Source organism: Euleptes europaea, chromosome 10 (assembly GCF_029931775.1).
Source record: "Euleptes europaea isolate rEulEur1 chromosome 10, rEulEur1.hap1, whole genome shotgun sequence".
NCBI classification, from domain to species: Eukaryota; Metazoa; Chordata; class Lepidosauria; order Squamata; family Sphaerodactylidae; genus Euleptes; species Euleptes europaea.
Window position 1 is genome coordinate 51,572,483 of NC_079321.1, and position 27,909 is coordinate 51,600,391.

The 27,909-nt window shown below is 41.7% G+C and overlaps 2 protein-coding genes across 2 annotated transcripts in view; both read left to right on the forward strand.

Moving 5' to 3' along the window:
* The first annotated feature begins 308 nt into the window (after positions 1-308).
* On the forward strand, positions 309-4,515 carry RIPPLY2 (ripply transcriptional repressor 2). Its single transcript, XM_056856186.1, is given in 4 exon segments — positions 309-343; positions 500-566; positions 1,122-1,186; positions 4,320-4,515. Coding segments are annotated over 4 exon segments (363 nt in total).
* Positions 4,516-9,617: 5,102 nt separating this feature from the next.
* Positions 9,618-27,909, forward strand: part of LOC130483552 (cytochrome b5 reductase 4) — a 43,727-nt gene continuing 25,435 nt past the window's right edge. The window contains exons 1-5 of the mRNA XM_056856329.1: positions 9,618-9,692; positions 12,988-13,141; positions 18,086-18,186; positions 23,702-23,786; positions 27,209-27,250. Of these exons, the coding sequence (XP_056712307.1) occupies positions 9,618-9,692; positions 12,988-13,141; positions 18,086-18,186; positions 23,702-23,786; positions 27,209-27,250 (457 nt within the window). The remainder of the gene's footprint in view (positions 9,693-12,987; positions 13,142-18,085; positions 18,187-23,701; positions 23,787-27,208; positions 27,251-27,909) is intronic.

Sequence of the window (27,909 nt, forward strand, 5' to 3'; positions counted from 1 at the left end):
TTGCTAGGCTCCCCCCCCCCCTTTAACGCCCAGAGCCATGTGTCTGCCCAAGTGCGATCGACACCTCCTGGCCAAACCTCTCCCCGGGCCATTTGGAGCTCGCACGCGCGCCCTGCTGAGCCTGGCGCGCGCGGCCCGCGATGGTTGTTGACCTCTCCCAGCACATGAGAGAAGGCGGCCGGCCAAGCGAGGGGCTATAAGAAGGCGCCCCTGCAAGAGGGCAGCGAGAGTCGCCGGGGGAGGCGCAGCAAAGGAAGGAGCGTGGGGACTTCCCGGCTCCGCCGCGGCGCGCCTCTGCAGTCGAAGCCATGGCCAGCCGGATCCGCTGCAAAAGTCCACGAGGGTACCCGGCGCTTTCGTCCACCACGCGGGGCAGCCTGCGCTTGGAGGGGTGGGGGCGGGCGGGTCGCTTTTTCCTCTTCCTCTCCAGCAATGCGAACAGTTCAAGCGGCCCAAAAGGCAGGCAGCCTCGCTAACCGCGCGTTGCTTGACCCCGCAGGTCGGAAGGGTTTTGGAGACCTTGGATCGCCGCCCCGAAAGATGCGCGAGGGCGAACCCGCAGCGCGGTGAGTGTGTCGGTTCTGGCCGCAATCCGCGGCGGTGATCCGACCCCGCACCCCCCCCCCCTGCACCCCCCCCCGGCTGGGGGTTGTCGGGGCTGAGCAGCTCCTTGAGCCCAAGCGTCCGGACCGGGTGCCTTGCCCGCATGCCAAAGGGAACTGGCCGAGCTCCGGGAAATGACACGCTCAACGCGGCAAAGCCACCGCTAGATCGAGGCTGGGACGCGATTCCCATTTTACTTAAGTATGCGGTGGGAATGGACTGCTGCTTCGTTTTGGTTTTTTTACAGCTGAAATGTTGGCTGGTACAGTGAACTCGTATTGGTTTCGCAGATGGTAGCTAAATCCGTATGTAAATTTAACGCGTTTAATTTGAATGTAAAGGCTATGTGGGCTAAAATGAATAAGATGCTGATTTGCACTCAGAGCGCTCTGGGTTTAATCAGTGTTTAATTACCTTCCATTCACAGGTAAGAGGCTTGTGAAAATGCCCTTACTGATACTGTTTTTGTATTATCTCACCACTGTTGATTAAATCACATTTTCTGCTCAAACTTCTAGCTGAGTAGCCTCCCTGACATTACAGAAGACTCAGCAAAGCTCACACAGTATACACACCCAGTCAGGTAAGATATAAACATAAATATCACTTTAAATATTCTCTCTCTCCCTCTCTCTCTGACACACACACACAGAATTATAGAGTTGGAAGGGAACTCCAGAGTCATCTAGTCCAACCCCCTGCACGATGCAGGACATTCACAACTACCTCCCCTCCCCCAGCAACCCCTACTCCATGCCTAGAAGATGGAGAAAAAAAATAGAAAACCCTCCAGAATCCGTGGCCAATCTGGCCTGGTGGAACTCCTACGCCAGCTGTCCTATGACTCTAACTGTAGAATTTCAATAGGTAGATGTTTCTTGCTTGGAAGGACTGCTTCACTTGCATAATTTCTGCTTGTCAGAGAGCCATTAAAAGTACAGAAGGCCAGTTTGAATGATGACATTTTTAAAACCATACAAAGCTTCTCTTTTGGCTTTAGGTAATAAGATCAAAGTCCAACCCCCTCCCCCAAGGAAAATAAGATATAATGACTAATTTCCCCATTTCTTCCTATTCCCCATTGCCCCAGACTTCAAGCATTCTTGGAGACTGGAAACTTATTTACTTTATTTATAACACACCTTCTCCCTAATAGTAGCTTGCATCAATTTCCTGTCCTCCATCATATCCTCATGACAACCCTTTGAAGAAGGTTACGTGAGAATGTGTGACTGGCCCAAGATGACCCAGCAAGCTTCCACAGCAGAATAGGGATTCATACCTGAGTCTCTGAGATCCTAATCCAGCATTCTAACCTCTATACCACATTGGCTCTTGTTTCCCAAGATGTGTTTTTTCTTCCCCCATGCTTTTGACATGGTTCTCCTTTTTAATGAATTCATGCTGTTTCATGGGGGTGGTATCTTTTTCTACCAGGGGATGTGTAATGGTATAGTATAGCCTCATCTTGTCTGATATTAGAAGCTGAGCAGGGTTGGTGCTTGGATAGGAGACCCCCAAGGAAGACTTTACCAAGGAAGGCAATGGGAAACCATCTCTGCTTAATCACTTGACTTGAAAACCCTATGGGGGTCACCATATGTTGGCTATGACTTTACAGCACTTTATATACACACCTCTCCTACTGCTTCCCAAGAATCCAGGGATGAGTTACCATATAGCTCTGTCCCCCCAAACTTGCTTCTTCTTGAGGCGGTTGTCTGTACTGCGCACCTGTTTCACCTGGTGGGCAAGGTATAGTGTAGTCCATAGCCCATTTACTGCTGAACTGGATTCCTGTGAGGTATATGATACTGAGCTTCAGTGGCTGAGCCAGGTCCACATATTTATATCCTACCTTTCCTCATGGCTCAAGGAGTCTTACAAGTCACAGTTAAAACCTTACAATTTAGAACCAATAGAATCCTATAGAATAACATTTTAGGTCTTTTGTGTGGTCTTTCACCTCATCTGAGGACAGCCCGGCCAATGAATGACAGTGAAGTGGGTGTGGAATGCTGTATGTCACTTAATAATGTTCCCCTCTGAAATGACTTGCAGTTCCAAATTGTGTATTCAGGTACACACAGTAAATGAGAATGTGCCTGCTGCAGAGATGCTATTGGTGGCAGAGTTTCCAACTGCTTGTGTGTACATAAATCATTCTGGCTCATATGGGATTTATGACTGCTCATATGCATCTGTATTGCATCCTTATTTTCCCATCTAATGCCATTAAGGCATATTTGATATATGTGTAATTAGAAGTGACTGTTCAATAACGAGGGCATCTTGGCTATCTTCTGGGCATGGAGTAGGGGTCACTGGGGTGTGTGGGGGGGAGGTAGTTGTGAATTTCCTGCATTGTGCAGGGGGTTGGACTAGATGTCCCTGGTGGTCCCTTCCAACTCTATGATTCAATTCTATGATTGTATGTGAGTAGTTACAAATCTTGTGGAATCTTGATTATTTCAGTATGTAGCCCAGGAAAGGAAACTTTCATCACAACAACCAGGAAAGTTGAGGGCCAAGTTGCCCTCCATTGGAGAATCAGTGTTCAAACAGCCCCAATTGAACGACAGGTTCTATCCCTTAGTGTACGGTATACTTATGTCTGCTTTCCAATATTCTCTGAAATATGTATGTAAAAGTATTGCTGTTACCAGAACTGAACTCTTCAAAAGTATTTTGTGTTAGAAACATCACTTAATATTTTATTGTGTGGAAACCTTAGCTGCGAAATGCCTCTGATTATGTTTGGATATGTGTGGTCAAATGTCTGATTAAATTTCCATTTTGTGTTGTAATTTTGTAGCTGTTGCTAATGGAAAATAAGAATGGAGCTACATATTATGAAGTAAACATGATGGGTTTGTCTCATAACACAAATGCAGAAAAAGGGCTCTGCATTTGTGGGAAGAATCCTTGGAGCGATGGGGAATTTAATCTGTAGCTGTATATTGATTCTTCTCTTCAAACGCCCCCCTTCCAGAATTTTCAGTTCCGTTCTTCCCCAGTCATAAACAAAGCCAAGCTGGGGGAGACACAGCCAGGGAGAGGGCATTTGCAGGGAGAAGGTGAAGTTTAAAAAGCAGCTTCTGATGGGAATGTTGCAGTTATTTGGGAAAGCTGAAATAGTGCTCCTGTATATGTTCACGGGGGGGAGGGGGGGTGTCACTGAACTAACAGTGCAGTCCTAAGCAGAGTTACACCCTCCCAAGTCTACTGAAGTCAATGGTCTTAGAAGGGTATAACTGTGCTTAGGATTGCATTGTGAGGACCAGAAGTACTTTTGTGTCTGCAATACTGACTCTGCTCTTCAGATACTGGCATCATGTTTACATGGTTTGCGAGTGTGTGAGAGAGATCTGAGCATCATTAGCATTTTATATATGACCTCAGAATAATTCGTGATAGACTGTAAGGCAGGCTGTGAATATAGAATTAGTTTTCATGTTCTTCCAAACAAACTGAAAAATACTCAACAGTCTTGACAGCCTATGGGAAATCCAGTCTCTATGTCCACTAAATGGTATCTTCTTTGTACCAAAAGTAATAATTAGCATATTGTTAACTGCTTGTAGTTTAGTTGTTCAGTCGAATGTCTTCAAGACCTGAAGAAATATTGCCATGCAATTAAGTCTAGGTTGAGTGTGACTTGTCCATTAAATAGTATTTTAAGAAACAACAATGACCATGCTGTGTATTTCTTTTAGATTATTCTGGCCCAAATCGAGGTGCTTTGACTATTTGTATCAAGAAGCTGAAGCACTGCTGAGAAACTTCCCCGTCCAAGCCACAATTTCATTCTATGAAGACTCAGAGAGTGAGGAGGAGAATGATGACATGGAGCATGACTCCTAAGAGCAGAACTGGGCTATCGACTGTACTAAACGCTTATGTGTGGATTAAGTTAATGTTAATATCAACATACTATCATAGGTATTTTAAACTAATTTATATGTAAATTATTCTTAATTAAAAAGTATTTTTTATTTTTATAATTCCAGTATTTGGTGTCTTTATATATTACACATTAAAAAACACACACATTCACTTCTGAAACAAATCACTTTCTGTACCATCAGCTCCATAAACGTAATAGAAATATCCACAATTGCACAGGTAGCTAGATGACTGTCGAGAGGGGGAGACAAAGGGATGGGGAGTTTGAACCTCCCAACACTTGGTCTCAGCTCTCACAGCAGCCATTTTGCAATGGGTATTCTCAAAGTTCCTCAATTGCCCACATGCTTAAAAATTTGGGAGATCTTTGGTATAGAAAAAGAGCCCTGTGGGGCAGAGTGGTAAGTTGCAGTACTGCAGTCCAAGCTCTCCTCACGACCTGAGTTCGATCCCAACGGAAGTCAGTTTCAGGTAGCCGGCTGAAGGTTGACTCAGCCTTCCATCCTTCCGAGGTCGGTAAAATGAGTACCCAGCTTGCTTGGGGGTAAAGGGAAGATGACTGGGGAAGGCACTGGCAAACCACCCCGTAAACAAAATCTGCCTAGTAAACGTCTGGATGTGACGTCACCCCATGGGTCAGGAATGACCGGGTGCTTGTACAGGAGACCTTTACCTTATTGGTATAGAAAAGGTACTTCCCTCGCACAGGTGTTTTATCTCTCTCTTTTTCTCTCCTCTGTCTGTCTGTCTATCTCTGTCTTATGGTGACCGATAGGGATGTCCAGGCAAGAAACATTCAGTGGTGGTTTGCCATTGCCTGCCTCCCTGTCATGACACTGGTATTCCTTGGAGGTCTTCCATCCAAATACTAGCCAGGTTCAGGCTGAGGGTGTATGACTTGCCCAAGGTCACCCAGCAAGCTTCCATGGCAGAGTTGGGATTTGAACCTGGGTTTCTCAGGTCTGTCACTTTAACCACTACACCATGCTGGCTCTTGTATTCTATACAGGAAATGTAAAACACGAAGCAGCCCTAAATTGTTACTACTAGAGGACTGTATTGTTTAAAGAGCATTAACAATAAATTCATTTGCTGAAGAGTAATCCTGATGATTTCAAATGACCTGTTCTAAAATAATGGTTGGGAATAACACCTCAACTAAAACAAAAGTTTATAGTGTTCTTAAGACAACATACATCAAGTCCAATTCTATGTATGCATACAATCTTAGAGTTTAATCAAGACATTTACTCCCAAGCAAGTATAGCACTACTGCCTCACTCCTAAATAAATGTAGCTTAAATGCCTGCTTAAACCCAGTTAATAACTTTTGAGCTGCATTTTTTAATTAACTGGCATATGCCCTTGCTCCAATATGATATCCTATTATACAAGGAAGATATTCTTGGTGGCTGGTTCATAGCTATCAACCTCTTCCCGTTATCAGATACCAAAACCTAAGCATCTTTCAGAGCAATATGAACCCTTCCTATTTTGGCTGGCTTTCAGTGGATGAGGTTAAGCTGTTGTTAGAGACACTTTTAATTATAGCGATGATGTGTGAGGTACTCTCATTATTTATTTTATGGTGCTCAAAGTGAGAATGTGGAATGGTATAGTATAGCCTGATCTCAGAAGCTAAGTAGGGTCAGTACTTGGATGGGAGACCACCAAGGAAGACTCTGCAGAGGAAGGTGATGGCAGACAAACTCTGCTCAATCACTTGCCTTGAAAACCTTACGGGTTGCTGTAAGTCAACTGTGGCTTGACGGCACTTTACACACACACACAAGCCAGCAGCACTGTATTTGTGAACAGAGAAATGAAAGAGATCTGAATTTCTGAGGCCAACTAGAGAATTAATAGTTCAACTAGCAATGACAGATGAACCTTCTTTGAATTCAGAAGCTTCTAGGTTCAATCCCCAGCAACTCCAGTTAAAATGTTCAGGCAGCATGTGATGTGAAAGACTTCTATAGGGGGCCCTGAAAACTGCAATTTAAGTCAAGGCAATACTGACCTTGAAATTCTATAGTCTGAGTATAAAGCCGCTTCCTGTGAAGCATACCTAGCTTTCTCTTTCGTTTTTGGGACCTTTAGTTTAAGACATCGAGACAACAGTTTATTTATCCATATTACTATATCTGACAACATGTGTGAAGTTATAGAATCAAAGCACTCAGCCTTATTATTTATATACCAATTTTTGACACATGTTATGCTCTTCAAAGCAGATTACATTTTAAAAAAAGTTAACCAAGTATCCATACATAAGAGCGCTCCTTATGAACAGAGGAGACACATGGAGTGACAGAGCGACCGGTTGCCAGGTCCCTCTTTGCAACTGGTGGGAGGTTTTTGGGGCGAAGCCTGAGGAGGGAGGGGTTTGGGGAGGGGAGGAACTTCAATGCCATAGAGTCCAATTGCCAAAGCGGCCATTTTCTCCAGGGGAACTGATCTCTGTCGGCTGGAGAGTAGCTGTAATAGCAGATCTACTACTACCTGGAGGTTGGCAACCCTACTCTCTCCTTCTCTTTCCTCTCATGGTGTCAATAACCGGGAAGGAATACGACAACCTTTAGAGGACCCTAAGGCCATGCAAACGTCCAATAATTTATTTGGAAGAAAATCCCACCCATTAACAGGGCTGTGAGTGTGAACAGGCGCTACGTGGGCTTACTCCTGAGTAAACGTGCAAACTCAGGCCTCACGCCGACCATCAGCGCCCAGAAGAACAAAACCTAGTGTTTAGGTAGCCAAGTGAGATACATGAGGCAGTTAACCAGCGCACAGCAGGGCCATCTTAACGCATGGGCACGCTGGGCAGTTGCCCAGGGCCCACAAGCATAGGGATAATGTATAATCTATGTATGTTGTGACTTGCTGACAATGAATAAATAAAGACTATACTAAACTATAAATATTTGTTATTGGAAAATGCATATTTAGCATGTGTTTTACTAAAGATAATGAACAATGTTAATGTTAATGTGGCTTTGGATTAAGAGTAAATACTGAAGTATAATGTAAGAAAGGACTTGTTCATTATGGGAGCACCAAGCAATATATCTTTAATTTTATTGAACATTAACAATTTATTCCTGTGAGTGGTTGTGTAGGTGTGTGGGGGGTGTCCCAGCGCGCTGTTTTGCTCGGGGGGGGGGGGCTATAATGCTGTTAAGACGGCCCCCGGCGCACAGCCCTGATTTACAGTTCTCGCCTCTTAGGGCGAAAATGCACGGGAGGTTTTGCCTTGGATTTGCTGCTCTTTAAATGCACATTTTCCCTGGGGCCAAATTCTCAAAACTCAACAATAAGCCCCCATGCAGAGTTTTGAGAATTAAAATGACTAAACTGAGGCTGTCGTACTTTGGACATATTATGAGAAGGCAAAGAGTCACTGGAAAAGACAGTCATGCCAGGAAAAGTTGAAGGCAGCAGGAAAAGAGGAAGACCCAACAAGAGATGGATGGACTCAATAAAGGAAGCCGCAGCCCTCAATTTGCAAGACCTGAGCAAGGCTGTCAAAGATAGGACATTTTGGAGGACTTTCATTTATAGAGTCGCCATGAACTCTCCCTGGAAGTGAAAATGATGAAACTGAGGCTATCATAAGTCACATAGTGAGAAGACAAGAAGCCCTGGAGAAGACATTGATGCTAGGAAAAGTTGAGGGCAGAAGGAAAAGAGGAAGACCCAATATGAGATGGACTGACTCAACCAAGGAAGCCATGGCCCTCAGTTTGCAAGAGATGAGCAAGGCTATTAAGGATAGGAAATTAATGAGGAAATTGAAATTGTTCAAGACTTTCCATTCCTTGGCTCCACCATCAACCAATAGGGAGACTGCAGCCAAGAAATCAGAAGGAGATTGAGACTGGAAGGGCAGCCATGAAGGAGCTAGAAGATATTTTGGAGCGTGGGGATGTGTCACTGGCCACCAAGACTACATTAATCCATGCCATCGTATTCCCTATTACTATGTATGGGTGTGAAAGCTGGACAGTGAAGAAAGTGGACAGGAAGAAAATAGATTCCTTTGAAATGTGGTGTTGGGGGAGAGTGTTACGGATTCCATGGACTGCCAAAAAAACAAATCAGTGGGTTATAGATCAAATCAAGCCTGAACTGACCCTAGAAGCTAAAATGACTAAACTGAGGCTATCGTATTTTGGTCACGTTATGAGAAGGCAAAGAGTCACTGGAGAAGACAGTCATGCTAGGAAAAGTTGAGAGCAGCAGGAAAAGAGGAAGACCCAACAAGAGATGGATTGACTCAATAAGGGAAGCCACAGCCTTCAATTTGCAAGATCTGAGCAAAGCTGTCAAAGATAGGACATTTCGGAGGACTTTCATTCATAGAGTCGCCATGAGTTGGAAGCGACTTGACTGACAATTGATATATGTGGCTAAATGGAAGACAGTTGAGATACCAGACAAAAAAGATTGGATAAAAAAGACACTGGAACTGATTGAGATGGCGAAGCTTACAGCTTTGATAAACCAGAATGATAACGTACAATTTTTGGGGGGAATGGGAGGCTTGGAGAACTTACTGTGAAAATCAATTTTTAATGGGATCATTTAAAGGATATTCTTTGATCTAATCCCTTATGTATACTTTGTATTGATTTTATATTGGCCTTGGTTTAATAATGCTGGGTAGGATAAGAACAGATTAAAAATAATATTGGGATTAGTTCCGTTAGCAAAAGTGTGTACAGTTTATTTTCAGATGGGAGAGGGAAAGGGGGAAGTCGTTTGACTGTTAAATTAGTGATATTATTTTATTTTTATTTTATTTTTTTACAATTATTTATTTTTATTATTACTATTTAGCATTGGATATTGTTTTTATGTTGATATATTAAATGAAGAAAATAAAAAAAAATTTAAAAAAAGAAGCGACTTGACTGCACTTCACACACACACACACACAAAGAGCGGCAAATCCAGGTCAAGCTGCGCCTCTCTACACGTCACGCTTCCGCGCCTGCGCGGCAGAGCTGTTCGGCCTCTCCCCCCCCCCATTCAAGGGCGGGCTTTGGCGACGGGCGGAACCCGGAAGTGGTCGGTAAACAGGGCGGCGGCGGCTTGTGTGGAGGAGGATGCTGAACGTCCCGGCTCCGTCCTTCCCCGCCCCCGGCTCGCAGCAGCGGGCGGCCGTGGCGGGGCGCAGCAAGGTGCGGGGAGAGCCTCGTCTGACGGGGGGCGCTTTGCTGGGGCGGGCTGGCGTGGTGGGGGTGACACGCGTAGCAGCCCCCTTGCAGGGCCTGTCTGTGTTACGGGGTTGCTAATGGAGGGCGGCGGGGGGGGGGGGTCTGACCGGAAGTGGAAAAGAGCAAGAGTCCATTAGCACCTTAAAGACTAACAAAAATATTTTCTGGCAGGGTATGAGCTTTCGTAATTAATAAAAAATTTATTTGTTCATATTCGATTACAAATATCCATTCACAAATTATATAATATAACAAACTTTTCCTTATCATAGCTAACATGTATATCTTTGACTTCCCCTCTCCCCTCCTCTGTCTCTTTGTTATCATTGTTGCTCTCTTCGTATCTATTGTCTAATTCTTTGCAATAAACCACCCATATCATTTACTTATAAATATAATTAATTCATATCTTTTCTTAATTATTTTAACAAATCTGAATTAGATCAAAATGGGTATGAGCTTTCGTGAGCCACAGCCACATTGAAGAAGGGTGCTCAGAGTGAACCACGCGTGGTCTGTCAAAAAGGCACATGTGGCTCCTGAGCCGCCATCACTGCGTTAAAGACAGCAAATAATAGGAACGACGAGCAATACAGACAAGATAATTCACAGTGGGTAGCTGTGTTAGTCTGTCTGCAGTAGTAGAAAAGAGCAAGAGCCCAGTAGCACCTTAAAGACTAACAAAAATAACTAACAAAAATAACAAACTAACAAAAAGTATCTGAAAAAATGAGCTGTGGCTCATGAAAGCTCATACCCTGCCAGAAAATATTTTTGTTAGTCTTTAAGGTGCTACTGGACTCTTGCTCTTTTCTACTACTGCAGACAGACTAACACGGCTACCCACTGTGAATTATCTTCACGGAAGTGGAAGCATGTCTCGTGTTTGTGGGACCAGTTTGCTATCAGTTGGCTGTTCGGCAGGTGGAGTTCTCCCTGGGCCTGGAAGATGCTGAGATGTGGGAGAAACTTCACCTGCTTCATGCCTGTCGTAGCTGTTAAAAGGTGGTGTGCTGAGTGAAGCGCTTGACTGAATTGAGTATGTCAATACTTAGGAATGGGCTTTCTTCTGACAGACTGGCTGGGTTCAGACCTAATGCAAGATCATAGTTGTGGTTAGTTTGTTGAAACCAGGGCTTGGTTTGCTTGTGATGGTTCAAATCATGGTTCGCCTCGCCAAACACTGATTTGTTAATCTGTGTCAGCCCAGTTGATCATCTGCTATTCAAAAACTACCAGCCTAGTATCATACTATTCCACATGTGGGATTTTGTTTGCATTGTATTGATTGTGGCAGAACGTCTGACCTCCTGAAAGCCATGGGATACGGCTGCCAGTCTGTGATCTGATTCCTGCTGAACTATGTGGTAAATAGTGAATTGTTTCACCGTCGTAGGTCTTTTTATATGGAGCAATTTATCATGCAAGATCTAAGTTCTCCTTTGTGGGCAGTGCTTCCTGAATTTGACAAGAGAAGCAAATCCGTGGAGATTCTGTCAAATCTTTGACATTTTCTTGGCTTGGCCCCCTGCAAGCATTCAATCCTGAATTTTCCCCCTTCTAACAGTTCAATGCATGTAACATAAGTGTTCAGTCTTTTAATATAATCTAGGTGATAAGGATACCTCAAACAACAAATTGGGGCTGAATCTGTACCTCCTTAGGTATCTGTACCTCCTTATGGGCACAAACAATGTAGGAAGACAGGAGGGAAACAAAGTGCCTGTCTGCACTTTTGTCCTGTCTATAAAGTAAGATTCATGCTCTCTTTTGCCAGAAGCTATTTGAGTTTTGAGCATTCTGGTTTGGGAGTGGGAAGTAGGCATGGAAAGGAGACTGTGAGATACTTGCACTTCCTGTCCCCCTCCCGACATTTCAGTGATGGTGGAAATGTTATTGTTATGTAGTTAGATGGCCTTAACATTGTGTTCATTACTTTTATCTTTACGGTTTGTTTTTTATTTTGAAAAATAATTTTTCTTGTCTGGTTTTCACTAAAATTTACACTAGTTTAAGATTAAATGGAAGTGAAAATGCAGCCTTAACTGTTCTCACAGACTTCCACTTTGTGACAATTACATAATGTGTGAAAGATTGATGTCTGGTATGGGCAGCTGTTCTAGAAAAACTGGAGAGCCCTACATTGATTAGAAAGTTGCAGGGGCACATTTGTTGGGTAATTAGACAAAAACAAAAACAAAAAACCTTTAAACACAGTAACTGACATGAAAATACCAGTTGTATATAATACCTGTTGTCATAACAGAGTACAATCCTATTATTATATACATTTGTTGTATGTATCACTTTGCTTTTAATGTGTTGTATTCTGCCTTTTGCAATCCTCTTTCTACATTATTGTATATTGCTGCTTTAGGCAGTTTTGTTTGCATCGTTTTCTAGTCCTGTAATCCTAAATCCTATTGCATTAGTATTCTGCCTTGAGTCTCTATGAGAGAGGTGAGCAATAAATGAAGTTAATAATAGACTAATACAGAGACAAACTATATTTATCAGTTGAAGTGGCGATAGATCAGCTGAGCTCATGCAACCTTTGGGCTAGATCCTGTGATTTGTCAGTGGAAGGCACCGATGGTCACCAGTTTTCCCAAGAGTAATAGCCATCGAAGTACTAACCAGGGGCTGATCCTGCTTAGCTTCCGAGATCTGATGGGCTAGCCTGGGCTATCCAGGTCAGGGCCACATTTAATATACTTCTGTGCATTTATAGAAATTACCAAATACTAATCAATGTTTTAAAGGAAGGAGTATTTATAAATAGGACAATATACAAAAAAATAAGTGATTCATTGAGTTATTGATCTAATATGGTCATTTAGGATTAGTTATTGAGAGGGTTATTTTTCTTCTTAAAATTAAACTGTTAACATGGTAGGATAGTAAATTAATAATTACACTTTATGGAAGACAAAGAATGGCTACAAGCTGCCTTGTGAATTAATTTTTTAATTAAAAGTGAGTATAAGTACAAATCTATTTCTGGTGCTTGGTTACTCCTGCCCTTTAATTAGATAAAATAATGTAAAATTAGAATGAAGAAGGGGCATTTCCTATGTATTCTGCGTCCTATTGTAGTTTAACTGTTTTATGCTTCTACTTTTAATGGTTTTATAGGTTGCTTCAAAATAAAACTGAGAAGGATTTTAGCTGTTACTAGCGAAGTCACTGCATTCAATCTGGTTTGCTTCCATGCTCTTTATGTTAATGTACTCCTTTCCTTTCGTCATCCCTTTTTTAGGTACCTTTAAAACCAGGCCGAAGCCTTATGGACTGGATTCGGTTAACTAAGAGTGGGAAAGATCTTTCTGGTCTGAAAGGAGGATTAATAGAAGTGACTGAAGAATTGCTCGCCAAACATAATAAGAAAGATGACTGCTGGATATGTATAAGAGGTGGGTTGGTTGTTCTTCAGTTTTGGTGATACTCAGGTGGCCTAAATGGAGCAGAGGACCAAGAGGGGCAGCAGACTGCATACGATTGATACCTTCCAACGGCAGGCTCGCTCTGCAGCCAGGGCACAGTGTGGCACAGGATGTCAGTGGTTGGAGCTGCAGCTCTCCCTGTTGGATCTCCACCTGCAGAATGTCAAAACACAGAATGTGCATCCACAGCAAAGGGCCAGGAGTTCCTTGACGGGTGCTGACAGGTCCCTCAGGGGTCGCCAAACAGTCTGCTCCGTGGCCCTTAGGGCGGACCTCTGCCACAGCCACCATGCCCTGGCAAAGGCTCATGCTATCCAAAACACCCTCACCTGTCTGGCACTCATGACCAAACCAACAACAAATGATGGGTCTGCCTTGACATCTGCTCCATGGGAGTCTGTCCCTGCAAGGGAATGAGTTCAAGGATTGTGTGGTTATCCACTCAGCATGGTGGGCCTCCCCCTCCAATAGCATCCTGTCCAAGAGGGAGCTCGGCAGCAGCCTGAACTGCTAGTCCAATGCAGAGCCAAAAGTTTGGCCCCCCTCCCCTGACAGCAGTTCTGGCCCAGTGGCCATACACCAGACACCCTTGTGTGAGGGGTTGGGGGTGGGGGGTCTGGGGCTGCTGCCACCCTTGCTGGCTGCTAGGCTCCGGTATGGGAGGTGTCGTCAGGGTGGCTTCTGGCCACAGACCAGAGAAAAGGGGGAAGGAGGTTGGGGGAACAGTCTTCTGCTTACTTGTCAGTGCATAGCCACCCCCTCTGTCAGGGGGTGTTCCTGGGCTGAAAGGGCTTAGGGAGTGGACTAATTCCGGCCATGCCCCACAATCCACCCACAGTTACACTGATGCAGAGCTCTGCTCCTGAGTTGCCCCACCGCGTAGCTGCCCCACAGCAGAGCCAATGCCCAAGAGCAGGACAACGGCACTGGGGGCCTGCGCAGGCATGACTGGCTCTTATGGCAGCATATCTTCGAGATAAGCCAGTGTCAGGGTCAATCTATTCCCCAAGCTCCTCTCCTTGTGCACACACCTGTCTTCCAAAGAGGATTTAGTGCTTTTCTTTGTCCTTTCTGGAAGCAGAAGTATTGTCACATGGCGGCAGAGTTCTGGAATGTCCAGTAAAGATGTAGGAGGGTGAGTCGAATGTCTGTTTTACCTATTCACAGTTCTAGAGACCTCATGACCTCTGGGGAAGAAACCGTACCCCATCGATAGAGGCCTAAGGCTCTCTGGGTTGTCCCCTCCCCCAGCAGCATCCTAGGAGAACCGAGCATGCAATTTGGTGGCTTATTAGCTTTTGGTTACAGACTTTGAAAGTTAGCTTTCTAATTCTGTGTTCCGTTATTGAGAAAACCAAGTATGTTCCAGTTCTGGGTTCCATTTTACTTCAGTTCCTTGTTTTAGATCTGCTTGAAATTGAAGAGTCAAATCCAACCTCAACCAATAATGGGACAGAATTTCACTTTTTTTTTTGAACTGGAAATATGCTTTTATTTGAGAATGTGTTGAGTCCAAGCCATTGTGATTGTTGGCACTGCCCCTTTTACCCTTCAGGGTCACTTTCTGGTTAGTAATTACATGCAGTAGTCTAGCTAAGTACCAGATGACAAAACAGATTGTACTTGTGCTTGGTGTTCGGCAGTATGTTGACTTATTCCAAGTGGTTTTTGTTAAGTTGCGATTTGTGTTCTTTAGATCTCTTGTCATAGTACACTCACTTAAGAACATTATTTGCTGAATGCGCTGTACCCTAGTGCTTGGGAAAACTATATCAATAAGAAGGATAAGCTATGTGAAGTTTACTATGGCTGTTTATATAAAGCCCCTTCTTTTGTTTTCAATTAAACTAAAATGCAGTATAATTTCTCCTTCCTGTGTTAACAGCACCCTTCTTACTCTGCATTGCTTTTATTTGGTCTTACGGTGTTACGCTACAGAATTTGTATAAAAAGGACTTAGGTGTAACAGGCTGAAATCTATCTGTTCTTGTTTCCAGCTATGAACAACCAGATGTAGCTTGCAGACTTGATTTGAAGGTTGGGGTTAATCATGTGCATTGTGTAAGAGTGGGGAACCTTTGCATATGTGAAGCATTAGAGCTGCGCTGAAACCACTATATTTGATTCTAGCATCTTGTATTGTAGATAAAATGCTTCGGTACATGGGTTTTTTAAGCTATAATGGCAAATAGCTGCTGTTAGATCTGTAGACTGCATTTTTTTCCTGTCTAATGCATGTAGGTTTCCCCAGCTGGAGTCATTTATGTATATGTAATTTTGCACTATCATTTTAATTTTTACTAGCATAATTCATTCCATTTTTTTTAACCGTCAGTGGTAGGAACACTCTGACAAATTTGAAGCTAGCTTACTTAGTATTCTGTTTTATGACTGGACTTAATGGTTTCTTGATACTGGCCAATGCAGAGCTCAGTAATTTCCCAACTGTAGCTTTTTTCCTAGCAGCTTTAATTTCTTCCTGTATGAGTTATTTACCGTTAAGTGCAAGGATGCTACACCCTGCTACAGTTCCTGGCCGTATATATGTTTGTATATGCATATTAATGTGTGTATGTGTATAATCGCTTACAAGTGATATGGGGAGAACTTCTTAGAATTCTGTGAAGGGACAGCAAGAACCAAGCGAAAACATTTGCATGCATTTACTTAATTGCATGATGTGTTTCATTTCTGCTACTGGCTGCATGATTTTTAGAGAAGAGTATTTACAAATAGAAAGCTTACTGCACTTTTGTGTTTGCATGGTGGAAGGACCACACAGAGGCAAAGTGTATTCTTCTCCAGCTTTTCAATAATGTTGAAAATGGTATTGGCGATGCAGGTTCACGTTTGCCTGCCAGAGATCACTCCGCAGAGGTTACGAACAGAAAGTGAATATGTGAAAGTTTGCTAAGCAGCTTCATAATAAGTGCTCAGAAATGTACACTAGATGGCACTCTGAGCACATGTAGAATTCAAAGGCTTTTCCTCGTACAGCCTTGCCTTGTTGTGCCAAGAGGTATAATGTGTTTTAGATAAACATGGCATATTTTCTGGGCCACAGAGTATAGTATTTTATGGCACTGTTGAATGGCAGATATTCTTTAGTAACAACACCTCAAACTTCAGAACACAAGAAGAGCCATGCTGGACCAGACCAAAGACCCATCTAATCCAGCATTCTGTTTGCACAGTGGCCAACCTCTAGGAAGCCCACGGACAGGAAGACTGCATCATCCTGTCTTTGCTCTCCAGCAACTCATCTAAAGAGGCATACTACCACTGGACCTGGAGGGAGTAGATAGCCATCATTATTAGTAGTCCTTGATAGCCCAATCCTTCATGAATTTGTCCTCTCCCCTTTTAAATCCTTCCAAGTTGGTGGCTATCACCGCATCCTCTGGCAGCGGGTTCCGCAGATTAACTATACACTGTATGAAGAAAGACTTCTTTTTGTCTGTCCTTAATCTCCTACCCTTCAGCTTCAGTGGATGACCCTGGGTTCTAGTGTCATGGGAGAGGGAGAAAAGTTTTTCCTGCCCACTCTCTCCACCCCATACCTAGCTTTATAAACCTCTATCATGTCTCCCCTTACTCTCCTTTTTCTAGGCTGAACAGACCTAAGTGTTTTAACTGATCCTCTCAGGGCAACTGCTCTATCCCCCTGATCATTTTGGTTGCTCTTTTCTACATCTTTTCAAGCTCTACAATATCTTTTTTTGATGTGGTGACCATAACTGTACGCAGTATTCCAAGTATGATATCACCATATATTTGTATAAGGGCAGTATAATAGCGGCAGTTTTATTCTGTATTCCTGTTCTGATTATGGCCAGCCTGGACCTTGCTTTTTTCACAAGAGCCAACTGGGTAGACATTTTCATTGAACTATCCACTATCACCCTAAGGTACCTTTCTTGGTCTGTTGCTGCCAGCTGAGATCCCATAAGTGAATACGTGAAGTTGGGATTATTTGCCCCAATTTGCATTACTTTAGACTTGCTCACATTGAATCTCATTTGCCGTTTTAATGCCATTCCTCCAGTTTGGAGCGATCCTTTTGGAGCTGTTTGTAATCCCTTTTTGGCTGGATCATTTTGGTTGCCTTAACCTCCCTGAATAATTTGGTATCGTCTTCGAACTTGGCCACCTCATTACTCACCCCTAACCCCAAGCACTGGTCCCCTCTGCCTTTAATGGACCTATGCCGAAGATCATAGAATTATAGAGTTGGAAGGTACCACCAGGGTCATCTAGTCCAACCCCCTGCACAATGCTTTGCTCATGGATCTTGTTCTTCTAATGGAAGGATGAAGGGGTCACTTATTGCTGCAACCCTCATGCTGCGTGGGAGATTGCTCTGACCCTCAGCAGTACCTCTTGGAGGCTGCTAATGGAATGCAGGAAAGATCTGCTTCCTCAGAATTACTCTGTGTTTGAAAGCTTGGGTCTAAACCATTGTATTGTGTATTACAAACCAAACATAGAATTGTCAAAAATAGTTTTATTTACCAAACCAGAAAATAATAATCAGGAGCCTAATTCTAGTACATGAGCTATCCGCCCTGAGCCTGGCTCGCTGGGATGAGGGCGGGTTATAAATTTGAAAAATAAATATCCTTTCTGTAGCATGACTATCTAATTCTGGCTGTATACAGACTGTCAGTCATATTTATTACAGTGATTGTCAGCAAAAGAGTACAATTATACAGACTATAATTTTTCAATCCAGCAGTATCGTCAATCTGTACTGAGTATAATGTGTTTCATAATACAACTTCTTTCTAAGATTTTTGTTTGTATCACTAAGTGAATCAGTTTGTACATCCTTTTTCTTTGCAAGTAAATCTGTATATTTTAATTGGACAGTCTTTTAAAGTTACAGTTTTTTTGTTCGTTTTTTATACTTTTCAGGTCTTGTATATAATGTCACACCATATATGGAATATCACCCAGGGGGTGAGGATGAGTTAATGAAAGCAGCGGGGACAGATGGCACAGACCTCTTTGAGCAGGTAAATACTTCAGGTGGCCCTGGGTTCATGCTATTCTATCACCTCCTTTTCAAAATTTCAAATTATGTATTTTACAGGAAAAGGACCAATTTTAATATTAAAATTCTTGTTTCAACTAATAGATTTGCAGAAAAGATATTAAATTTTCTTTTGACTATGTTAAATTCACTTAAGTTTGAACCTGAGGTCAAATTCAGAGGAATCCTTAAACAGATGTTTTCCTCGCTCTTAGGGGCTTACCCCCCTTGTATTCCCAGCGATGTATTAAGAGTTTGAAAAGTTATAAAAAATTATTTTCGCACTTTCTATGTATTCCCAGCGGTGTATTAAGAGTTTGAAAACGTTATAAAAATACTGTTCGCACTTTGTTTGGCCCCTTTAGCTGCGAAGATGTTTTCCAACCATTTATAAGCTGTAGTATCCAAAAACCCTTTTAAAGCGATGTTTTTTATAACATTTTCAAACTCTTAATACATTGCTGGGAATACAAAGTGCGGTAACCCCCTTAGTTTGCGATCACTTATTTATGGTAGTTGGGAAAGTTCACCTCAAAAAAAGATTGTACCTTTTCACCTGCAATACTCAATCATCTTTCCTTTTATTCCCTTATAAGCCCATTGATTTACAAATCTTTAGCAGCAGAAATATGTTGTGTTCTTCATTTTTTAGATGCAAGGGATAAAAGGACTGACAAATTTTGCTACGATCAAAGCAATCTTAGGATCATTATCTCTAAGCAAAGAAAACAGATAACAAAATATAGGGAGGTGCCTGATCCATAATAAGTGGCTTAGTATAGTAATCCCTAATAGTAGTTGTCATACCAACTAGTGGCAGTTTCTTGTCGATAGCTTTAATCCAACCCCATCTGAAAGTGTCCTGTTTCAGGGCAGCTAATAAGCCATCCTCAACGCGAAAAACCAAAAAGAAACCCCCAGTTTTAATCTCAGATTAAAGGCATAAAGCCATACTCTTGTTTCCAAGGATATTTGACCAAATTCCACCTGTAGTACAACATTTTAAACCCAACATGGTATATTCAACAGTTATCTGTTTAGGAGCTCCATAGAATGTTTTTTTCATCATCTGATTTCTACAATAAATTTGTTAGTTGGTTCTTGTAGGTTATCCGGGCTGTGTGACCGTGGTCTTGGTATTTTCTTTCCTGACGTTTCGCCAGCAGCTCTGGCAGGCATCTTCAGAGGAGTAAGAGGAGCAAGAATTCTACGAAAAGCAAAGCCCCCTGCTAGCAATATAACACGCAAGGAGAGAAACACCATCAAGACCCTCAATGCAGATCCAGAAATCATTATTCTACCAGCTGACAAAGGCAATGCCACAGTGATCATGAAAACAGAAGAATACAAAAAGAAGATTGAGGAACTTCTGGACCCTGCCATATACAAAAAACTAAAACGAGATCCAACTTGTAAAATTACCAGGAAAACTAGCATACTGATCAAGAATTCCACTCTTCATCCGGACACACACAGAAAACTATGCAAGACAGAAGCACAACCACCACGATTATATGGACTACCTAAAATTCATAAGGATTCCGTCCCACTCCGACCCATTGTGAGTGCCATTGGTTCCCCAACATATGAATTAGCTAGATATTTGACCACCTTCCTACAGGACCACATTGGAAAAACCACTTCTTACATCAAAGATTCAACTCATTTCATCAACAAAATCAGTCCGTTGAGACTCAATCCACAGGATATATTAGTCAGTTTTGATGTTGTATCCCTTTTTACCAAGGTTCCAGTGAAACACACAATCTCATTGATTAACCAGATTTTTCCAGAAGATATAACAGCCTTATTTCACCATTGTTTGATAACAAGTTATTTCCTATGGGATAAAGAATTTTATGAACAGATTGATGGAGTAGCTATGGGAAGTCCACTCAGTCCAGTAATAGCAAACTTTTACATGGAATATTTTGAAAAGACAGCATTAGAATCGGCACCTTACAAACCTACAGTCTGGTTCAGGTTCGTAGATGACACATTTACTATTTGGAGCCATGGTGAAGAAAAATTAATGGACTTTCTAAACCATCTTAATAATATCCATTCAAACATTCAGTTTACCGTGGAAAATGAAATTGAGGGTAAACTCCCATTTCTTGATACCCTTGTCATCCGTAAAACAAACTTTCAGTTAGGTCACAAGGTCTACCGGAAACCAACTCACACAGATCGCTACTTACACAAAAACTCCAAGCACCACCCCCGACAGAAAAGAGGAATAATCAAAACATTAATGGACCGTGCAAGACGAATCTGTGAACCACAGTTTCTCAAGGAAGAAATTAATCATCTAAATCACGCACTGCTAGCAAACGGCTATTCCAGAAATGAAATCAGAAGGGCCATTAAACCAAACAAAAATCAGAAAACTCAGGAAAAACAGTCTCCCATAGGAAAGGTATTCTTGCCATTTATTAAAGGAGTCACTGATAGGATGGAGAAACTTTTGAAAAAACATAACCTACAAACGGTGTTTAAACCCACCAAGAAAATACAACAGATGCTACGATCAGCAAAAGACAAAAGAGACCCCCTCACCTCGTATACCTTGCAGCTGTGGACAAGTTTACATCGGGACAACAAAACGCAGCATATAAACAAGGATAAAAGAACATGAAAGATACTGCAGACTTGGCCAACCTGAGAAATCAGCAGTGGCTGAACATGGACTGACACAAACAGGACACAGGGTCTTATTCCAAGACACTGAAAGACTGGACAATTTTACCAACTATTTTGTCAGATTGCACCGAGAAGCCATTGAAATTCATAAACATCAGCACAACTTTAACAGAAGAGAATTTAAGAATGAATAAGGCTTGGCTTCCTGTCCTGAAAACCTCCAGACTAACAAAGGCTACAGTCCACAATAGCCATGCAGATTAGCTTTGGATTTCACACATAAACAATCACTTCAGGATGCAATGGTTCCATATTAACATACCACACCCTCATTAGCACATTATCTTGATACTTACAGGACAATGATTAGCACAGCACCTTTGATACTTTTTGCAGGACAATGATTCAGCTCAAACCCCCCTTTCTGACTATATGTTACTCTTCCGACACACTTGACACTGAGAGACACTGTCCTTCAGTGTTACTCCTCTGAAGATGCCTGCCACAGCTGCTGGCGAAACGTCAGGAAAGAAAATACCAAGACCACGGTCGCACAGCCCGGATAACCTACAAGAACCAATGAACTCTGACCGTTAAAGCCTTCGACAAAATTTGTTAGTCTTTCAGGTGTCACAATATCCTGTTTGTGTTTGCTGCAGGAAACTAACATGGCTACTTATTAATTCCTTTCCCTAGATTTAATAGCCATTGGCTATTCATCTACCATTTCACACTTTTAAAAAAGGGGGAAATGAAATTTAATTTTTTCTTGACACTATAAAAAGAAAAGTTGTCACATCTCACACAATTGACCGATCTTGTCAGCAGATAACGTATTATCCACTTCTCAGCAAGTGTCTTTAGCTGTTTTATCTAGGGAGTGGTATATTTATTTTGAGCAGTATTATTTTGTGGACATGATAAAACAATGTCGGCTAGGGAGTCTACTTGATCTGGACAAAATGGGCATTTGCGTTCTTCTGCAATGATTTTATTGTATCACCCTTATTTCTTGGCTGAGTCTAAGGCATTACATCTTGCCAATAAGAAAGCTCGTCTAAATTTATGGATTTCTAACCAGCGGAAATAGTCTGGCAAGGGGAAAGTTCTGTTAAAGGGTGTCTGGAAGAAGCGAGGTGAAAATTTATGATTTGCGTCCTTAAATACTAAGGATGAATCCTCATTTACGATCTTATTTTGTAATTGTTTAGAGCTTGCTTTCTGAATACTATTCCTTGCAGCTTTCAGTTGCTCTGTTGGAAGGGAAAATCTTTTGTCTACCCTACTAGTCCAGGTGGACACAGATACATCTGAAATTAACAACTGAAACATATCAGGAGCTGTTGATGGCTCAAAGAGGGAGTACTGAAATTTAATAACAGATTGATATATATGATAGGTTTGGGAGCCCCAGTTCTAACCATAGAGTGCAGGAGGAGATGCATCGTGGAATACCCAGCAAGTTTCTGAAAAATTTAACTTGAAGACTATCAAGGTGTTCTATATGACCAGTGTACCAAACTGGAGCAGCATATCTAACAATCAAATGTATGATTGTTCTACACAGGATCATAAGGGCCCATACAAATTGCCCTCCTTTCCAAAAATAGAATTTTTTAAGGAAGATAAACGAGGAATTTAACTTTTGCTTTAACATATGGATATGCAAGTCCCAAGAAATATAGTGCGTAAACATGACCCTGAGGGATAAGAAATGCACCCTTTTAAGTTTAGATTTAGTGAAGATTAAAACCTTAGTTTTATCAAAATTTATTTCTAAATATTCTTTAGTTTTGTAAAACACAATTAAAATTTTCACTATAACTGGGAGCGTAAGGGCTAACAATACTAGATTATCTGCATATGCAAAGTATGGTAATGGCTGGCCACTTAGCTAGGTAGAAAGTCATTTATGTATAAATTGAATAGATGTGGAGCCAGGATGCAGCCCTGCCTTACACCCCTTTTTACCCTGATTGGGTTCAAGAGGGTAGAGCTAGCTGGTATACGAATGTGTATAAGATTGTCAGAATATAAATTCCTAATAAGCATCAATCTGCCAGGCAAGCCCATATTAAAGAGATTTTTTCTAAAGTCTAACAAGAGATATGGAATCGAATGCACCACTAAGATCAATAAATGAAGAATATAGAACACCACCAGCTCCTCGTGTATTTTTTTGGCCAGTGATGATAACATGAAGCAATGTGTTTTTTCCTATATCCATAGTTGGCATTTCTTAAGATGTTTGAGTCCTCCATCCACACTTTCAGCCTACTAGTTAGGTGGCTAGCATAAAGTTTGCCAATAACAGAAAGCTTATAGGACAATAATTAGCAGGATCATTTTTTGTTCCCTTTTTAAAAAACAGAACTATAATTTTTAACTTCCAGTTTTAAAAAATAACATAATCCACTCTCTTGGTGTGATCGTCTCATGTAATGGGGAGAATCAGGTATCTACTAACAAGAATCCTGAAGAAATTTATGCCCAACCGAATACAAATCTAATAGATACAGAAACTAATCTCCCTGATCCCTTAATTAAGACCTTTACCAATGAGCAATACAATCTGGTTGTAAAATTTGACGATTTAAAAGACAAATGGTTTCTTACTACCAAAACAGGAAAAGAGTCAGTTATACCTATTAGTTTTAATTTTCCTCATGTAGTATCAAGTCAAGACAGAGCCACTGACGAAAGTGATGGGAGAATCATGATATATAGTCAAAAGCAGGAGTTTTCTCAAACAGCACAAACTGCTAAATATATAGCACAGTCTGTACATGGCTACTTCCCTTTACTATACCTCAGTAGTTTCATGGAAGTGTTAAAAAGTGTTTTCTTCTGTGCAGGTTCATCGTTGGGTCAATTATGAATCTATGTTGAAAGAGTGTCTAGTTGGAAGAATGGCACTTAAACATACTGCTGCTGTGAAAGGTATACACAATTGATAATATTGAGAGAAGATATATTTTACCCTTTGAAGCTGAGGAGTTGCCTTCTGAAGCCAGTATGATCAGGTTTGAGTCTTCAAGAAAAGCATTCTATTTTGAAATGTACCAGTGTATTTGTACCAGTAGGTGTACTTTGTGTCTGTTTAATGTGCAACAGACAACAATAATTCTAGGGCTATTACAGAGTATGCCATGTACGGTTATCATCCTGGCACTCTGTGAAACCTGGATTTGTAAATACATTTGTTTCATTTGTACTGTATAGTTTATATGTGTGTGCAAGATGTAAGTGTACACCCAAGCAGCTCAAAATTAATTGGAACCTAGATTCCTTAATGTGGGTGGGGGGACCACTCTGACACCCTCTGTAAAATAGCTATGTTGCTCGCTGCTTGGTGAAATTAAGCAGCAGTTTCTGAACTTTGCATTACTCAGGTGTGCTACCCAAAATTCTCAGCTAGCATCACAAAATAGCTACAATCTTATTAGAAGCTGGGATCAGTTGCTGAAGCTCTTTCTGAAGTAAAGCTGTGAGCAGGAAATGAAAGCCATTTTTGTTGGGAAGCTCAGTGAAATCTTTGACCAGATCTGCATGATAAATAAGAATCAGCCCTTCTAGAGAGCAGTTTCTCTCCTTAACTGTTTATAATGGGACGATGGACAAACTGCCTAACTGGGCAAAATTTTCTTACAATCCTGAGATTGTAATGCAGATTAAAATAGTCAGGCTCTAAGAGAAGTTTCTGGGCAAAGTGATGTATTTTGAGAACTGAGTGTGTGGGAACAGTCTGCATTTTTTTAAGAAGTTTTAAGAGGTGAAGGAGCAGAATAATCCCAGTTCCTTTTTTGTAAGAGTGGTTTGAGGCTTGTTTTCCTAAAATCTCCATCTTGCTTCTAAGCAATGAAGGATTACATTCAGGTTTTCCCTTCTAACCGTTCCTTCAGTTTAGATGTAGTTGTCAGAATCCAGGTGTCTTGTACTGAAGGGATAATTGCTAAGCAGTGATATAAGGACCTCTAGAGTCCTCCAAGATGTCTTTGGAGGCCCTTGGGAGGAGATCTATGTAATGGATCTCCTTAGAAATGCAGGCCGTAATTTGGAGTATTCCTGTTCCAGCTGCTACTTGTTAAGAACAGAACAACCTGACAAGTGATAACACTTGCAAAAGATCAGCCCATAGTGATGGATTTGGGCCTCAAATGTCATGGATTAACTTCTGATTCACTGGCAGATACTGAGCACAGAGGATTCTCCTTCAGAATGTGACAGAATGATTGTGCGGAATAGATTCCAGCAGTGGAAAGCAAATTCAAAGCAAGTGGGATAGTTTCAGAAAGATCTGAGGCCTACTGGGCACTGAGCAGCTGAGGTGCCTGAAAAAATCCTTTTATTCTTCTGGTGTCTGATGAAAGATTAAGAGTTTTTAAAAAGAGAGAGAGAGAGCTTCTGGATGAATCCCCGTATGCTAGATTCAGTATTTTTACTTGGTTGAATATTTTTCTATTTTCTGAAGAAGCTGCTGTTTTTCAGATGTTCATCTTTACGGTCTTGACATTAATTTCTGTGGCCCTCTGACATCTGTCGGGGCAGGCCCCTGGACCTTTGCCCTGAGTGTGCTGTATGGGTCAGGTTAGCCAGCACGGTCGGGTTGGTCCCTTTTTCATAAAAGATGGTCAACATTTGTAGCATAACATTCATAATCACCTTTCTGGGGCTATTCTAGTTAAGTGATTCTTAATCCAGTAGGGTCTACCAAGTATGCGGTATAATCACTGACTCCCTCCCCACCAGAAATAAAAATTAGGACATAAAACAGCACTTTTAGTGTGAATATAAAACCAGTTCTCTTCACTAGTTGTCAGAAATCATTGTAGGAGGGGAGAAGGAGTTACATAAAGCCCCAAATTCCCCTCAAAATTCTGAATGTCCTCCCCAAGATTTGTAGGTCTCATCCTGGGGCATACAGCCCCTGTTAAGAATTGCTGTGATAGTTTGTATCTGTTGTTTAGTTAAAAAATAGGTTGTTACAGTGGAAGTTTAAAATGTAAATTGTTTATGCTTGGAGTACTCTTACATCTGATTATCGATAATAATTGTTACAGTTGACTTGGGGAATGCTAATTACATTAAAATATGGGGAACGATAGATCTAGTCAGTGAAACTAATTCTGGGTCATAATAATTGCTACATCAATTGCATTTACACTTGCTTGACTATAGCGTGGTCTGTGGATCCATCCTCTGGCCGTCTAATCTGAGCTATCAGATCAGCATGTAATTAGCACGTTTTCTGCATATAACCCCTCTCAAGTGTTGGTGGTACTGCAAGCCTGTAAACAGGCTCCATATGAAAGCTGCTTGACATGCCTGCTATTACAGAGCAGGTTGTCCGCATGCACTGGCTCGCCAGGCCAACTGGCAATTTTTCTCTCTGTCACCACATATACCACACAGCAGAGAGAAATCACTCCAGTCTCTACATACAAGTGACTCACCACATTAAAAGCACTGCATGTTTCGTTTCTGCCTGCCCTTTGGTTCACATAGTGATTTTCACATTCTCTAAAATAGTGCAGTACTACGTCACTGGGGAACTGGTGTTTTACAGAGCATAATGCAATTTAAGTGCATTTTGCTTATAAAGACAAGACGTCAGTTGTATGGCTGATACCTTAATAAGGAGAAACGTTGTTAAATATAGTATTCCTGAGCATTTTTTAACTAATCTTTTATTGAAGGGGTTGCTCATTCAGTTAAAAAGCTAGCCATTGTATGGGTTGGGGCCAATGAGGCATTAGCGGAAGGCATTTGCCACCAAGGATTTTCCCCACCTCTTCGTACCCGAGCAACTTCCAAGCCAGTACTGGAGGTCACATAACCCATTTAGGGTTCCCTGTAGGGAGGAGAGGAGGGCAGGTGAAATCACCCCTTTTACTCTTGCCCCTGGCACTCTTGCATCAGCAGAAATCCCACTAGCAGGAGAGGAGGATGGGGGCAATGTTGCTCAGCTCCTGCCCTCCTCACTATGGTTACTTTGCCATTTGGGTTCTATGATTAGTTTTTCAGAGGGCTTGGGGTTGCTGGTAAAAGAGGGAGAGCAGGAAAGATCTGTTTTTACAAACACCTGTGTGCTTCGTTGGATCCATCCCTTAATTTTTTCATCTGTAAGATGCTTAAGAACCATATCTGTGTATGTGTGAGTATGCTGTATTCCTCAGTTTTAGGGGCTTTGTCTTCAGTACTAAACTGTTGCAGTTTTAATGCTTCCATTCTTTAGCTTGTTTGACCGTTATTTACTTTCCTGCAGTAAAGGTTTTTTTTTGCCCTTTATGCTTATATAGTGTATTATAATTTCAGATGTTCTCTGCTATCATGATCAGTGTCCTTTTCTTGCATACTTGCAGAGCTTTGTCACGCTATACCTGAAGAAAAGGAAGTCTTAAATGGTAAGTTACCATGTTAACAGTATCCAGTTTTTTTTAATAGAGCAGCATACAGCCATGCTGCAAATGAGCATTGGAAAGAGGCCAGGAGTCACATAGGTCAGTTTCCTAGCCAATTGCGGGATCATTTGTTTCAAACTCTGTTTTCCTTTCCCAATCAAATCAAACCACGTAAGCCAAGACACAGGAAGTTTCCTTCCTTCCCTTTCCTTCCTTTATCCCTTAGAAGCTCCTTGATCCATTGATCTTGAGCAGCATAAATCTAATGTTTGAGGGATATAAGGACTGAAATAAATCTTGCCACTGACAATGTAACCTTGGGATCCCGGTCACTTAATAAAAAAGGTATTATGTCATAGATAGAGGCATTAGATTTATATGTTAAAAGGGGAGAGATATAATGTGGAGAGATATAAAGTTCCTCATAAAAGCAGCATTCCAAGAGGGCATGAGCTAATGAATCAATAGAACCAGAAAAACAAGGACAGGTCCTGTCTGGGCATAGTATATTCAAAATCCTGCCCTTCATAACCATAGAGGGGTTCGCATTCAAGTCTAGCTAAACCGAAGGCTCTAGAAAGGCGAGGAGTTGTCAGATAGTAAGTATAAGCGGGCACAGGGAGTTTCAGGCAGAAAGCATAGTGCCTAAAGGTATCTGCAGA